This window comes from Rousettus aegyptiacus, unplaced genomic scaffold, assembly GCF_014176215.1.
Source record: "Rousettus aegyptiacus isolate mRouAeg1 unplaced genomic scaffold, mRouAeg1.p scaffold_m13_p_7, whole genome shotgun sequence".
Taxonomy (NCBI): domain Eukaryota; kingdom Metazoa; phylum Chordata; class Mammalia; order Chiroptera; family Pteropodidae; genus Rousettus; species Rousettus aegyptiacus.
The window spans coordinates 98,980,310-98,995,177 of NW_023416310.1; the positions used below are offsets into that span (position 1 = coordinate 98,980,310).

The following is a 14,868-nucleotide window of genomic DNA, read 5'->3' on the forward strand; positions in this document are numbered from 1 at the left end:
TGCCAGCTCCCAGTCCTGCGTTAGCCCCTTGGTCTATAAGGCAACAAGCATTTGCTCTGTTTCTTGGCATCCTTTTGTTCTCTGATCAAGCCCCAGACTCCAGGGGCCTGCATGACTCTCATTTCTCTCACTCTGAGGACACAAATGGGACCAGTTAAGATGATCCTGATGACAGTGATTTTTGTGAGGAGCATTTCCCCCGATGCCCTAATTCTGAATTCTGCTGATTCTTCCTGGCTCCTGTTTCTCTGCTTTCTCTCCTGTGCCCTCTTTTTCCTACATATTCCCCACCCCCTATCTGTTTTTTTTTTTTTTTTCTCAATGTGCCCTTTCTCTCCCTGGAGAGGGCTCCCGAGCCCAGTCTTTGAAGAGGCCACTTTCTTGAGGGATGTGCTCAGGCTTTGCTTCAGCAGGAACCAGGAGTTTGGCCAAGGCCCAGGAACATCTGCTGGTGTGGTGGCAAAGGAAGACCGTTTAGATGCCAGGAATTCTCTGTCTCTCTTCCTGTCCCCTCCCCAGCCTTTTCCTTCTACATAGTGTGTGTGTGCATGCATGTGTGTACACACAGCCCATATCCCATCCTTTTGTAATTGGCTGATGCGATCATCTGATGTTGGGGAGTGTACTGAAGCCCCACCTTTAATAAAATCTCCCAGATTCTTCTGGCCTGGCTTTTCCCCACTTTCAAAGTCTGTGTTTTTTCCCTTTGCTTCTTTCATTGTCTGATGGTAAGACTCACCTGTGAGAGATGGGTAGGATGCATTTGGGAACACATCATCATCTTGGTACTCCCTGGTCCTGATGTTGTGGTGATTGGGTTCTGTCAGGTTTATGGGTATGTGTGTACGCATGTGTATATGCAGATACCCTGATGAATTATTTTTAGCTAGTGTTTGTTGAGCTCTTTCTTTGAGTCATACTCTGTGCTAAGCATTTTATGTATGTCATCCCATTTAATGCATATAGTAGCTAAAGAAATTAAGGCACAGAGAGGTGAAATAATTTGTTGGGGTCACATAGCTGGTAGAGACAGGCACGATTCAAACTTAGACAGTGTTGACTCTGTGGCTTCCAGGCTCTGTTTGGACATAAGGTGGCCTTGTGAATTGGTAATTGAGGAGTGTTGGTGGCTAGAGTTGGCATTTTCCATTGTAAGTGTGAGTCTAGAAGCCTTTGCCATGTAGTTACCAGATGCCAGCAACCAGACAGTGTAGACAGATGACCAGCTGTCTCTGCTAGACGCGGGTGTTTAGTCATCTTGCTGTGGGGAAGTGAGACATAGATGTCTTCTCTTCAGTGTTGGGAGGCTGCCTCTGTACTGCATGTGTGAGCCCTCCTGCTTTTCCTGGCTTGGCCAGCGTGACTTCAGGCTGAGAGCCTCCTCCCTGTCATACAGATCTTCTGTGGAGCCTATGACCATCTCTTGTAACTTCCTTTGCAGTCCACAGCAGGGAAGTCATGGTAATGCAGAGGTTTGTAAGACCATGATGAAAAAACATTAGTAGAAGGAGAGTGAAAGTAGGACTGTGCAATGGTGGGAGAAGGAAGTATAAAATGATGATTTGTGCTTTTTCCCTCACATTCACCCACTGATGTGGGCCTGCTTCTCTGGTCTTGCACTCCCCAACTTGAGGTGGAATCTGGTGCTATCTGTCATCGCCGCCTCATCCCACTGTAAGTGTGGGTGGTGTGGGCATGCTGGGGTCCCATGAAGGAGGTGGTGTCAACCTTATGGTCTCTGGCCCTATGCCTCGCTTAGGAGGTGTTTTAAATGAACCAACTTCAAGGAGACTCTTTAGATCAGAACTGGGAATCAGGCCAGCCAACACTTAGGAACCGAGTGACCCTAGGCCCGTTTTCTCCCCTTATGATGGGGGTAGTACATCCTGTTCTGTTCTCAGGATGGTGTGGGGATGGAGCAGGACAGGGAGGGGAGCCTCCTGCAGAAGTAGGCACCACCCAAGGCAGTGCTCTGGAGCCTCCCTGCCAGCTTTGTCATCTGCAGTCGGACCTGGGTCCTGGCAGAGATGGGACTCCTTGGGTCACTACCCCTGCTGCTGCTGTGGACAACACGTACTTTGGGGGAGAGGACCATTTCCAGAGCTTCTGATTTTGGTTTCTCTGTATCCAGATGCACAGGCAGGTGTCTTCTGCTTCCGCATCCTCACTAGTCTCTGGCTAGCTGGCTACTGCCTTCACTTATTGGTGGCCACAGCTTTGTCTCTGAATTCTGTTCTTTTTCTTCTCCAAGACAAACATTCTTTTGTTGTTATAACTATTATTGCTGTTCTTATCGCTATCTTAACACAAAACCACCCATAATTATTACAGAAAAAGTGGATGGGCAAAAAGAGCAGGAAAAATACCACAGTCCTACCCAGAGAGAACCATGGGCAGCCCTTTAGCGTATAGCTTTCCCAGTCCTTGTCATTGCATATGTATGTTTTCCAGCTTAAAAAAAAATCTTAGCAGTGTATTCTCAGCCTCCTTGCATGTTAGCAGATACATTGCTATGCCATTGTATTAAAACTTTAGAGAATATATTCAGTAAAGTTAACTTATACCCATGATAAAAATATTCAAATAGTACACAAAGGTGTAAAATGCAAAGCCTGTCTTTTCACAGGCCCTCTTTCTGAAGGGGCCAGGGGCACTACCTTGCATATCCCTACAGAGGGGGAGAATATATATAAATATATAAAATGCTTCTTAACTTACCCAAATAGAAACATTCTGTACTCATTGTACTTTTTTTTTTTTTTGGACTTAATACAAAATCTTGGCGTTTTTTCCAGACCTCTTTGTGTGGGTTTATCTTATTATTTTTATCTGCTGCATCACATGAATGAACTATAATTTATTTAACCTCAGTCCCTGATTGATGGGCATTAATGTTACCTGTTTTTTCTTTTTATAAAAAGCTCAAGTAAGTTTTTTTCTACGTAATATTCTGGAGTACACTTGCAAGTATGTAGTAGTGATCGTACCATCTTAGTAGCATAAAGTAGCTCAAAGAGAGTATGCATTTAAAGGAAAATTTGATAGATATTTCCCAATTGCTCTCTAAAAAATGTAACCATTTTAAGCTCAGTTCTTGTTTTCTGACAAGTCTTTAGCTCCCTGATGAAGGCACCGAGAGGCAGACACAGTGCAGCTCTGAGGGGCTGGAGCACCACCTCTTTCCACCCACCTGCCTGTTTGGTTTCCTGTTTAGAATGGCTCTGTCTCTTCCTGCTGTGGCAGTCCCTCCTGCTTCCTCTGGGTCAAGTTTCCCCCTTAAGGTTATATCCCCAGATTTTTTCTGTGATATGTTATTCTGGGGTAGGAGAGGGTGGGTCCCATATTTAGAAGCTGACTCCTTAGACCCTGGCTCCCAGCTGACGGTATCAGAGATCTCCTTGGTAGCTAGTAGCTGAGAAAGGGACCCTGGTTTTTTGCACAGCCTGTTTCTTATACCTCATTATTGTTTCCAGGAACAGCTTAATTTTTAACCTCAAAGGCCAATATATGGGGACTTTGTTGTTTGGTTATTGGACGACCATGCACTGGGCTATCAGCAGAGCTGGTTGGGAGGGATGTTAATGGGACTCCATTAATGAAATGGCAATTAAAATTCTTTAGACATGTTGTTTACATCAGTCTGCCAGAGCTGAACTGAAACCCTCCAGCCATGGGGTGGAAAAGCCATCGGATTTCACGTGTTTGTGGAGAGAAATGGCCTTTCTTTTGATTGATTGAGTCATTTGAGATCATGGAATGAGGTGATTAAACTAAGGGCAGCAAAAATTTTTGAAAAATCATTTTAAAAACATAAACCTCTGATCCAGTAAGGGTTATTTTGTGAAGTTGCTACCTTTAACTTGGCATCAAAAAATGATGATGATGATGATGATGATGATGATGATGATGTTGATGGCCGCGATAATAGTAGGAGTTTTTACCATTTCCAAACACTTACTAGGTGTCAGGCCTGGTGTTGCACACTTCATAGGCATTACTTCCTTTTGGCCACTCAACCGTAAGATGTAGTTATTTTTTCCCCAATTTATAGATGAACGATTAGAAACTCCAGAAATGTTTAGCACCTTGCCCAAGACCACATAGTTTGTAAGTGGCAATGCCAAGGTTCATGAGGAGGCCATTTGACTCCGGAGCCTGTGCTCTGAGTCCACTACATATTTTCACGTCATCCACGCCCTGTACCGCCTCTCTCTCCCTGGTGGTTGCTTCGCTTCTGCCTCCCTCTGATTTTCTACTTCTAACTTAAAAAGTGACAAATGAAGCAGTAGCACAGATGCAGGTAGTTTTCGTTGTTTGATATTCTTCTTCTTGGTATGTTAGGAAGCTTCCCTTATTCCTCCCGTTCTCTGGGTATCAGGGAATTCTGGTGTTGAATCAATAATACTGATAACTGAGGAGTTTGATATAGCCCTTTGCTCTCTGTGTGTGTGTTAGAGAGGAAAGAGATGGGACAGCATATTTATTTCTGGGATTCAGAGTCTGAGGGCCCAAGGTCATAATCCTTGTAGGAAGAGGTCAAGGTAGGTCTCGTTCACTTCCCTGTGGGAACTGAGCCTTCTCCCTAGAGCAGGGAAACTGTGGGCCCTAAGAGCCAAATATTGATTCAAGAAAGCTTACTTCTACTTTCCAAAAATAGGGCAATAGGGGTTAGGGGAAAGAGAGATTTGAAGCAGTTCTGTTTTATTTTTTATTTTTTTACCCTACTAAAATGTTTTGATTCTATTCGTGTCCCCACCTGTGTCAGCCAATCTTTCCTGGGGCGTATAACCAGTGGTTCAATTTAGAGCCACTCATGCCTGTTTCCTGGGGCCACTGGCCCTGGAATGAGGGGGTTCATTTCATCTCTGCAGGTCAAAGAAGTCACAGATAGGTTTTCAGTTCCATTTGTTTTGGGCTTGTAGTTTAGATGAATCTGATCAAAAGCTTAGGTTTGTTTTATCCCATCAAGAGGGAGAAATGAATGTCGGATTAACTTGAGAGGTCGCCTGAGCCCTAGGCAGTCTTAAAGAGTGGGCAGGGAAGAGCAATAATTACCTTAAGGCAGATGTGCTGGGCCCCGAGGATTCAGTGTCAAACAAGACAGACCCTGCCCTCCCCGGGCTAACAGTCCTGTAAAATAGAAGGACCCAGATGATAAAGCAGGTTGATTTAGGGTTATAATTTTTATTTCCTATTTTGGGAGCTTTGGGAACACAGAGGAATATCATTTTACCTGGCCTGGTGAATAAGGGGGATTAGGGAAAGATCTCAATTCAGAGGTTAGGTCTGAGATTTGAACTAGGATTGATGCCAAAATGTTTAGAACACCACTATTCTAAGATCATTTTTTAAAGAAAGGTCATTAGATTCCTATTATTTGGGTTCCTCTGTAGCACCTCTAAGAGGGATTCTTAGGGTGCTATGATGACTGTCTTTAATTTTACCCCAATGGATTGCTTAGGGCAGGTTTTTGTTTTTTTTTTTTAATCATCTTGGGGACTAAGATTCTCATCTGAATGCTTATTATTTTAATCAGACAGCCTTGTTTTCTAAACCTGGCTTGACTACTTACTGCTGTGTGATCCTAAGCACATGACTAAATAACTTTTCGAGCTTCCATTTCTCCATCTGTAAAATGGGGATATTGATATTCACTTCAGCAGGAGTTTTGGGAGAAGTAAGTGACATAATGCATATAAAATGCCTAGCTCAATGTTAGCTCCTACTAGGAAATGTCCTCAACTTTTTCCAGGCCTACTTCCTTGAAAAGACCCAACTCTAAGTATAGAGCACGCCTTATCTTGGGAGCAGGCCTCCCAACTTTTCTCATTCTTACAGTGTTGGGAAGATACGTATTGCTTGGTCTGGGGAAAGGACTTGAAGTTACCTGATGCTCCTCCTCTTCTCCATTATTTCTCAACCAAATGGACAGGAACAGATCATGTTTCTTTAATCAAAACTTGGAACTTAACCAATATTTGTTATTTATAGTAAAGCGTGGTTAAATAGGACTCTAAACTAGAACTCTTAATTGATATTTTTTTCCCTTTCTTACCACTTCTCTTTAAGGAAAAAGAAGCAAAAAGACAAGAAAAGTTCGATTTTATTACTGGAGAGTTCTCCTTCAAAGGGTTAATCTATGGTTAGAAGATATTATGTCGCTTGTATACCCGACCTGTCTTCCAAAATCTAGCCTTGCCTAGTTCTCCTGGAACTTAACACAGTTCCCCGTAGTTAGTTGTGTTCAGTAAACATTTGTTAGATGAATGAAGGCATAGCCTCAGCTCTAGCTAGACTGAACTATTGCTATTTCTATACCTGCTTTGAATTTTCCTGCTCTGTGCTGTTACTTATATTGGGTGCACCTCTTCTAGTCATGCCCCTCTGGACTTTGGGTTGGAGTTACTGGTGCCTTGTCTTACCCCTCTTATAAACTAGTAGGCTTCTTGTAGGCATCAGCCCTGCTTTCTCCATTTTTGGACAAGCACCACATTTGGTACATCGTACATTAATGGTTATTGAGCACTTGCAGTGGTCTCAGTAAATATGTTACCCATATTTGCTTATCGAATGCCCATATACCTTATGAGTTCATATTATTATTGCTCTATTTAATAGATGGGAAAACTGTACCTTAAGAAATTGAATAACTTATATCCCTAGAAAGTTTGCTGAACTCGGTGGAATTAAAGTGAGTTTCTAAGACCTTTGAGGTTTACGTTCTGGCCCACAGGACTTGCAGTACCAAATGATGCCTCTGATGCTGCGGAAAAGCACCATTAGAGAGCAGTGCTGCCCACAGAATTGAACTTTGTGAAGCAGGAACATGGGCCGATAATAGTCATCTTTCATTTCCGAAGAGTTTTTTTTTTTTTTTAAAGATCTTAAAATGGACTAATATTGTCTTTGAACTTCAAAACGACCTTGAGATCTAGGTCAGGTATTATGGTTCCATTTTTATGGATGTTGAAGCCAAAGCCTGGAGAAGAAATGACTGTAAGAAGTGGAGTTAGGACTTGAACCCAGCCAGGTCTTCTGCCTTTTAGCCAAAGTTCTTTACTACATTCTCCCTTAATGTTAATTCTCATTAACAAAAAAGGAAAACAAACAAACAAACAAACAAAATCCCCAAACAAACCAACCAACAAATAAATGTTAAAGGTAGAAACGGATTCTTAGGGAGGTATCTTCTGGGAGCTGAGAGAGTTTTTTTTAGGAAGTGGCTGGGAAGAGGGCTGACCTGAGTACAGTCTTCTTAGGAAATGGATTTGGCCAGAGCACCCTCTGTTTTGTTGTTTCCTGAGTGTTGCTAACAGAAAGAGGACTCTGTTCCCCAGACTTAGGAGCTTAGCCCTGTCCCCTAAGACTGAAAGGGGAAGGGAAGGAGTGTTTTTCTTTTCTCCCTCTCTTTGTATTTTCTTGGTCATGCCCTGGATATCTCCTGGGTCTTAGGGTGCCAAGCCCTGGATGAGAAGCTGCTGCCCATTAAGTCCCTTGTTGCCCCCACCCCACCAGACCCTGTTTCCTGGGAGGCTTTCTTAAGGGGGATATCAGTGGGAGCTTCCAGATGGGCACAACAGCAGCCTACACCACAAAGAAAGGACCTAGATATTCAAATCCTGCATTGTCCCAGAAGGTGAGAGTTGGGAAAATTGCGGGGGCTGACTGCTCTTTATCTTGGATTCTTTGAGAATTTCTGGTGTGTTCATCAAGCCACCTAGAATATGCATTGCTGCACTTCTATGTTCTTTCTTTTCAAAATCCAAGCCCATCTACTTTAAGCTTTATGATCTGTGAGGAAGTATTTTTTACACCCCAGAACTTTACTTTCTCACTTTCTCTTCACTCTTTCCCTTCCTGTAAATGCCAGGTTTTTGGTCGACCAAAGTCAAAGGTGGGAAGGCCGGGTGTGGCTCTGGTCCACAGGGATGTTGGCGCTGGTTCACCGGGCTCTCCTGCTGAACTCAGCCTTGGCTGGTCCACAGAGCCTTGATGTTCTTGCTTAGTGGTGGTGTGGTGACTGCTTTTCCTCTCTGCTATTTCTTGGGTGTTGGCAACAGAGGGAGGACTCTAGTCCAAAGACTTCGTGGACCAGAAAGAGTATGTAGTGAGAACCTTGTTACTTCCCAGCATCCGGGCCAGGAATGAATTCTCACTATCTAGAGAAGATCGTTCACTTGCTTTTATTTAAAAATCTGTAGGAATGGATACTTTAAAAATAATACTATCTAATCTTAAATATTTCCGTAGCTGGGAAGTCTGTTGCATGTCTCACCTAAAATCTAAGCTTTGACCAAAGACTTTTTCTTGTTGACATATAGAGAAGCAAGACCAGCTTCTTACTTTATGACAGTTGCTTCATAAAGGATCTGACTTTTAAATTTGTTAGGTACAAACATTCCTAAGCCTCAGGTCGGATAAGCTTTAACAGCGGGCTCCGTGATATCATTAGTCTGTTGGGGAGCAAGTAGGATGTCCTTTTTTCCAGTGAAAGATGGAAAAGATTGTTTAAAGTTTGATCTTTGAGAGTACAATATTAACATTTAGGGAATCTGGATGAAGGGTATATGGGAAAGAATTCTTTGAGTCTTAATTATTGCATCATAAAGTTAAGAATAATTTAAATCATCTTTTAAAATTTTTTTAAAAAATAAATGTATTCATTTTTATTATGGTGACATTGGTTAATGAAATCCAGTAAGTTTCAGATGTGTAATTCAACAGTATCTGTTTGGTTTTTAAGAGGCTGATGAACGTGAGAGAGGGGCTTAACTTAGATTTTATGCAGCTCCAGCAGAGTTGATATTTCAGCACCCTCCCGGGGACTGGCCCAGGCCAAGGGGGGTAGCCCTCGGTGGGAACTGGGAGGTATTGCCCTCTAGAATTATCCAAGAAACTAGGCCAGAGAGGGGCCACCAAAGAAGGAAGGGGGAAGCCTGGAGGGCAAGAGGTACAGGTGCTCCATAAGGTGATGGTGCAGGGTTGTGAGAGACCTGAGAAAGGAGCAAGGTCTGGGCCAAATGACCAGGGGTCTCGTCATCTCCAGGATGTTCTGCACCAGAAATTGTCTGTACTTGGGCTGATTTTTCTTGCCATAGCTTGTGAACACTCAAGAGCACAGGAAGGAGGCAAGACAAGCGATTCTATTTCCATTTTACAAATGAGGATAGTGAGGTCCAGGGAAGTGATGCCTTTGGCTCATGGACACAACTCGCAAATGACAAAGCCAAAATTTGAATCCAGGTGGCCTCTCTCTGAAGTGTATGCTCTTTCACTGACATTTTATTGCTTCTGTAATAGCAGGATGGTGGCTTGGGAAAATGTCAGGATAGGAACTGTCTTTGGCTTTTCCGTTGGGGGCTTCAGGCCTGTCAGTTTTGTCTCATCCTAACTGTCCCCAAATTGCCCTCCATGTTAATGGCCTCCCCTGGTTGGCTGGTGTGCATTGTTCCCCATGGGGGTGGAGCCAGCCATCTTGCCACCACACCTGGATGGATGCTTAGTTGGGCTTCCTTATGAACCAGAGACTTACTATAATAGACTTGACTTCGTACAAGAAAGTTGATGCCTTCTGTGAACCTTCTAATGTTGACTTTCTATCAGAAACCCCAGAGACATACAGCCGCACAGCAGTTCTGACCCACTTTTGTTTGGCTGAGCTGCAGGGGGCGCTGTCTCCAACTCTACCAGCTTGTGTTTTGAGGGGAAATGAGCTCAGTTAAGTAGGCAGGTCCCAGTGAGACTCTTCTGCAGTGCCAGTGTTATTCTCATGGATCACGGAAAAAAAGATAATCTCGCATCTCTCTGCCCCATTTTCATCTGTGTCGTTGTTCAGGACAGAGGATCACACGCGGGATGCCTTCACTGCTGAATTAAAAGGCTAGTTTCCTTCCAACTAGAATGTGCTGTTTCCCCCAAACCCCTAGGACTCCACTCTGAATCCCACAGATGGTTATGGCCTTGGCTCATGCAAGGGCAGCAATGTATTATAACTTTGTTTTCTGAACTTCTTTTTTCTTTTCTTCTTCTTCCTCTTCTTTTTTTTTTTTTTCCATTTTTTAATTTTTGGAACAGAGCAGCACTTTCCAGAGGTGATGCTAGGGGAAGAGTTCCTTAGCCTAAGTCTGGACCAGGTATGCAGCTTGATATCCAGTGACAAGCTGACTGTTTCTTCAGAAGAGAAGGTATGTTCGGCATGGCCCCTTGGTGAAAGAGGAGCCTCCCAGGGAGGTGGTCATGGGAGGGACTTGTGGTTCAGTGAGACCTTTCCTCTTTTATAGAGAAAAAAGAAGAGAGCTTATGTTTTGTCCCTTTAAATTAAAAAATAAAAAATGTCTCTGACTGTTGACCACTACATTCACTTTCTGGACCCTTTAGAGAAGAAGTAACAGTGGCGATGCTGGTTGCAACAAAGCTGCCTTCGTTTACCGAACGTTTACAGTTTGCCAAGCACTCCGCTGAGCGCTTTATGTTTTTCAGTTCACCGAGCCTTCGCTGCATCCCTGTGAAGCAGGCTTCGCTGTTGTTCCCACATTACAGCTGAGGAAAAGTGAGACTCGGGGTGTAGGGGAGTTAATTAGCTTATCCAAGGTCATTTATCTCGTCACTGCAGAGCTGGAGGCTACCTGTCACCTGGTCTTGACCACTGTCCCACATGGCCTCTTGGGAGTGTCCTTGAGCATTTAAGCCAGAGCAGACCTTTTGGGAACATCTGTTCCAACAGGAGATTGGAATTCTTACTGATGACAAAACTAAAGCCCAGAGAGGGCATAGGAAGTGCTGAAGGTCACAGAGTTAGTCAGTGATCATGCCAGTACTAGAACCCAGGGCTCTTGACACCCAGTCCCCTAACTCACTGACCACACACCTCTTTCTTTGTGTTGGAAGTTTGACTTCTGCTCACTGATTTAGCTTACCTAGGACTGCTGATCTGTTCTATTTCCAGGTCTTCCCTCTCACTGACCCTCTGATTGGATTATTCTCCCCTTTAGTCTTTACCTGGTTGTATTCCAAACCAGTTTAGATTTTGCTATTACCAGGTAGAATTTCTTTACCCCAGAAGATGTAGTCTACTCAACTGAAAATAACATAAGCTTTGGTATTGGCTAGGAGGGTCCAAATCTCATCTCTGGTGTTAACAAATTAGTTGTGTGATCTTGGGCAAGATACTTTGCTTCTCCATCTGTTTCCTCATTTATAAAATAAGGATACTAATAGACACATTCCAAAGGGTGTTTGTGGGAATTAAATGGGATAAGTTTTGTTAAATGCCTGGTATCAAAAAGTAAAAAATAAAAAAAAAAATAGAATACCCGGTATCATACCTGGTACCTAGTAGATGTCCAGTTAGTGGGTGCTAGCTGAGATGATGATGATGATGATGATGATGATGATGATTTTAATTTTTATAGAAGTTTATTTGAGCCAAACTAGGTGAGTTCATTATTGATCTTACATCTGGAATTAGGTCCTTTCTCCTCTATGTTCCAGGATACCATTCACCGTGTTCTACTCTTTATTGTAGTGAGTTCTGAGCTGGTCTTAACCTTCTTCACTCAACTGTGAGTTCCCTGATGGCAGGGATCACATCTTATTTATCTTTGTATCCTCAGAGATACTCAATAAATATTTTTTGAATTGTCCTAGTCCACTCTTCATGTCCAAGTTTGAGGCTCTTTCTTGAGGGAATATTTAAGGAAAAGCTCTTGAAAAGGATTTTGTATTGGGGATGAGACTGCCCAAAGGCACATGTCCAGAGAATGTAGTGAAATTCATAAGCCTCTGCTTGTCATCCAGCAAAGTTTGATCACGAAGAGCAGTCGTTTATTGGAACTGTAGGCTGCCCCGAAGCTTTAGAGGGATTCCCCAGAAGGTGACTGGTACAATAAGCTAGACTTTCTCTTAGGCTCAGGGAGGCCTCTGGTTCTATTAATGATGTAATACAGCACCTCTAGGGGAAAAGAATGCCTCTGGGGCTTGGCTGAAGGCTCCTTCCTGTTCCAGAGGTTCCTTTCTGCCCGACACTTGGCAACAGAGAGGACTCCCTGTCTTCTTGCCAGGGCTGTTTAATGTCTTCTTTGGATTATGCTCCCAAATTGGCACAGCCTGAAGAAATGACCTAATCAGTTGATTGGCTGTGTGAATGAATGTTGGGACAGTTGGTCAGTTTGAGACCTACTTTAAGTGTAGTTTGAGCAAATGGGAGCAGTCATCAAGCGGCAGGATTTGGATCAACTTGGGAGTGTTTGGATTGAGAGGGGGGACCCTGCTATCTTGAATTCATGCTGGCCTGTCATGTTCTGGGATCATAGTAGCTTTCTTCAAGAGAGGACTTATCTATGCTTGTGCAAGGGTGGGAATGGAAGTGGGTTGTTTGTAAGGAGAGGAATTATAGTGTCCTGGAAATCCCTTGGGCTTTGGACTCAGGCAGATCTGGTTCTATGCTTGGCTTGATATTTACTGGCCATATGAACTTGAGAAGTCACTGGTGTTTTTGAACCTCGGTTTCCTCACATGTAAGATTTTGGGTCTAAAATAGCAAATATAGTGTTTGGCAGGTGCTCAATAAATGGCAGTTGTCATTGTGATCACCATAATCCTCTGTTGTGAGGTGCTATTCATAATGGTAGTGGTATCAATATTGCCATCGATGATGATAAAATAAACATGGAATTAATTGCATCTTTTCAGAAACAAAGAAGCATGACATTAAATCTACACACTTAAAAACTATCTGTAGTGGCTCTCATTTATTCATATGCTTACATATGAGTTGCTTGTTCTGTATAATCAATTTGGAGTGTAGGCATTTTAAACATTAATGATGTTGTGTATCATATTTGGTTCTGAGAAGTTATGTGTAATATCAGAGTTATGTGATGCTTTTCAGAAAATAGATTACTCATGATGTTGATCTCTTTGGTACCTTTAAGGTTAGCAGTATAATTTTGAGGCTTATCAAAGTATAGTAGGGTTTGGTGTGCATTTTCTCCTTGCACACCATAGTTTTATTTCCCCTTAATCGATTATATGTTGCTGGAAGTTAAATATCTGGAAGCCTTTGACAATTAGATGTTCATCAGTTGAATGCTAGCCCTTTAGGCTTTGAAAATTCTGTTGTTTGTTCCAGGAGATTTGGAGATTTCTACTGTCTTTAATTACATTGCATGTGGTAGGCAATCTCTTGCACAGATTTTATTTCAGTATTGCATTACAGTGAACTTATTGGTGTGTATTTGAAGTAAATCAGGAATCTGAATTTAAGCTAAAATTCAGCCGCATATAAGGTTAACAGTTGCTGAAAACTCAACTGAGTAACCTGTATTTAGCTAAATCCACAATTGAACAGCAATAACAGCTATGTTATGACTTACTCCTTTGCCCTCATCTTTTAATGTATATTAAAAATGCAGACATTAAAATGTGAAAAAACTATGCATTTGAAAATAAGGGAAATGCCATATTTTAGTGTTAATGATGGTCATAAGTGACAATTGCTGGGGCCAGGCAGTTTGTTTATTGATAGTTTGAAAGTATTCTGCAGTCAGAGTGGCTGAGTTTGGATCCTGGCCTACTGGCTTTGACAAACTGAATAACCTTGGGCAGGTTATTTATCTCCCAGCAGAATATATGTATCATATATAGTCATGCATTTTGTCTGTCTTAAGGTCACTGCTAGAGTGGTATTGGGTTCATGGTAGATGCAAAAAAATTTTGTTGAATGAATGAGTAAAAAACACCTCTAAGTCTCAGCTGTCTCATCTGTAAAAGGGGAGTAATGCTAGTGCAGTATGTGTCTTACAGAGTTGTGCTGAGGATGAAATCAGATAATCCATGAAAAGTGCTTGGCACACAGGATAAATTCATTATTATAGGATATGATTATAGCTGCTGCTACTACTACTACTACTACTATAAGTAACTGTTAGCTGGAGCCTTTCTCCAGGGGCAGTTCTTCCCAGAGCTCGTATTGGCCTGGGTGGTTATGTGACCTGAGACTTGGTGCCTAGAAGGGGAGGAGAGTTGTAGCGGCCTCTTGGTCCTTTCTTCTCTGTGTTCCAAGGTAACATTCACCTTGTTATGCTCTTTATTATAGTGCGTTCTGAGCATCCCCAGCACACTCAGCCCTGTCTGTACTTCTCCTAGGGCTCAGATCCTGTTCTTCCTCCAACATCACTTGCTTTTGCTCATGCCTTACCTCCTCGGCTGCACTCACACTCCTTGAGGACTGCAAGGGTACCTTAGCCATCTTTGTGTCACTCATAGTGCCTGACACAGAGCCCCTGGAGGCAACCGTAGGTGCTGAGCAGACATTCCCTGAGGAAGTAAAGGGATAGACTAGGGCTGGACTCTGCCCTGTGCTTGCTGAGGTTATGGAAATAATTTTAACATTTTTTCCAGAGAATAAGGACAAATTTGGGAACTAGAGTTCAGAGGAAGGCATAGATATTTACTGTTTGCTGTCCTGCTTTTTCCTTCATGTAGTTTTTGTTCTACATTTCTGTTTTTTGAGAGAGGGCAAAAGTGTCTGATAAGAATCACAAAATTACTATTTTTTTGAGTAGAACCTTTCCCCTCCACCCTACCCTCACCCCCACCCTCTCCTTTACTATAATACGGAACAAAGAGGAGCAAGCCCCACCCAGTTACCCAATTCTTCTGCACGGGAGGTGTTGCTAGGCCAGAGCTAAGCCTATAAGCAGACATCCTGTTTCTTTTATTCCCCTTTGAGACTGTCACCATGGACAGCCTCAGTGACCAAGGGGCAGGATAAGCAACTTTCTGGGACACACACTACAGGCAAGAGAGATGACTGTGGAGTTCTAGCGCAGTGTTGCCACTGAGTGCTGGTTACTAGACTTTTCTGAA

At 42.8% G+C, this 14,868-nt stretch overlaps 1 protein-coding gene across 23 annotated transcripts in view; it reads left to right on the forward strand.

The window, feature by feature from the left end:
- KLHL3 (kelch like family member 3) overlaps positions 1-14,868 on the forward strand; it is a 228,709-nt gene that overhangs the window by 168,318 nt on the left and 45,523 nt on the right. For 19 of the 23 annotated variants that reach the window (XR_004951879.1, XM_016160622.2, XM_016160625.2 and 16 more), the window contains one exon: positions 10,075-10,184. Coding sequence is in view for 22 of the 23 variants with exons in the window: in XM_016160622.2 (XP_016016108.1) it covers positions 10,075-10,184 (110 nt within the window). In the remaining variant the exon portion in view is untranslated. The remainder of the gene's footprint in view (positions 1-10,074; positions 10,185-14,868) is intronic. The other 4 variants (XM_036224122.1, XM_036224124.1, XM_036224123.1 and 1 more) reach the window with 1 other exon arrangement.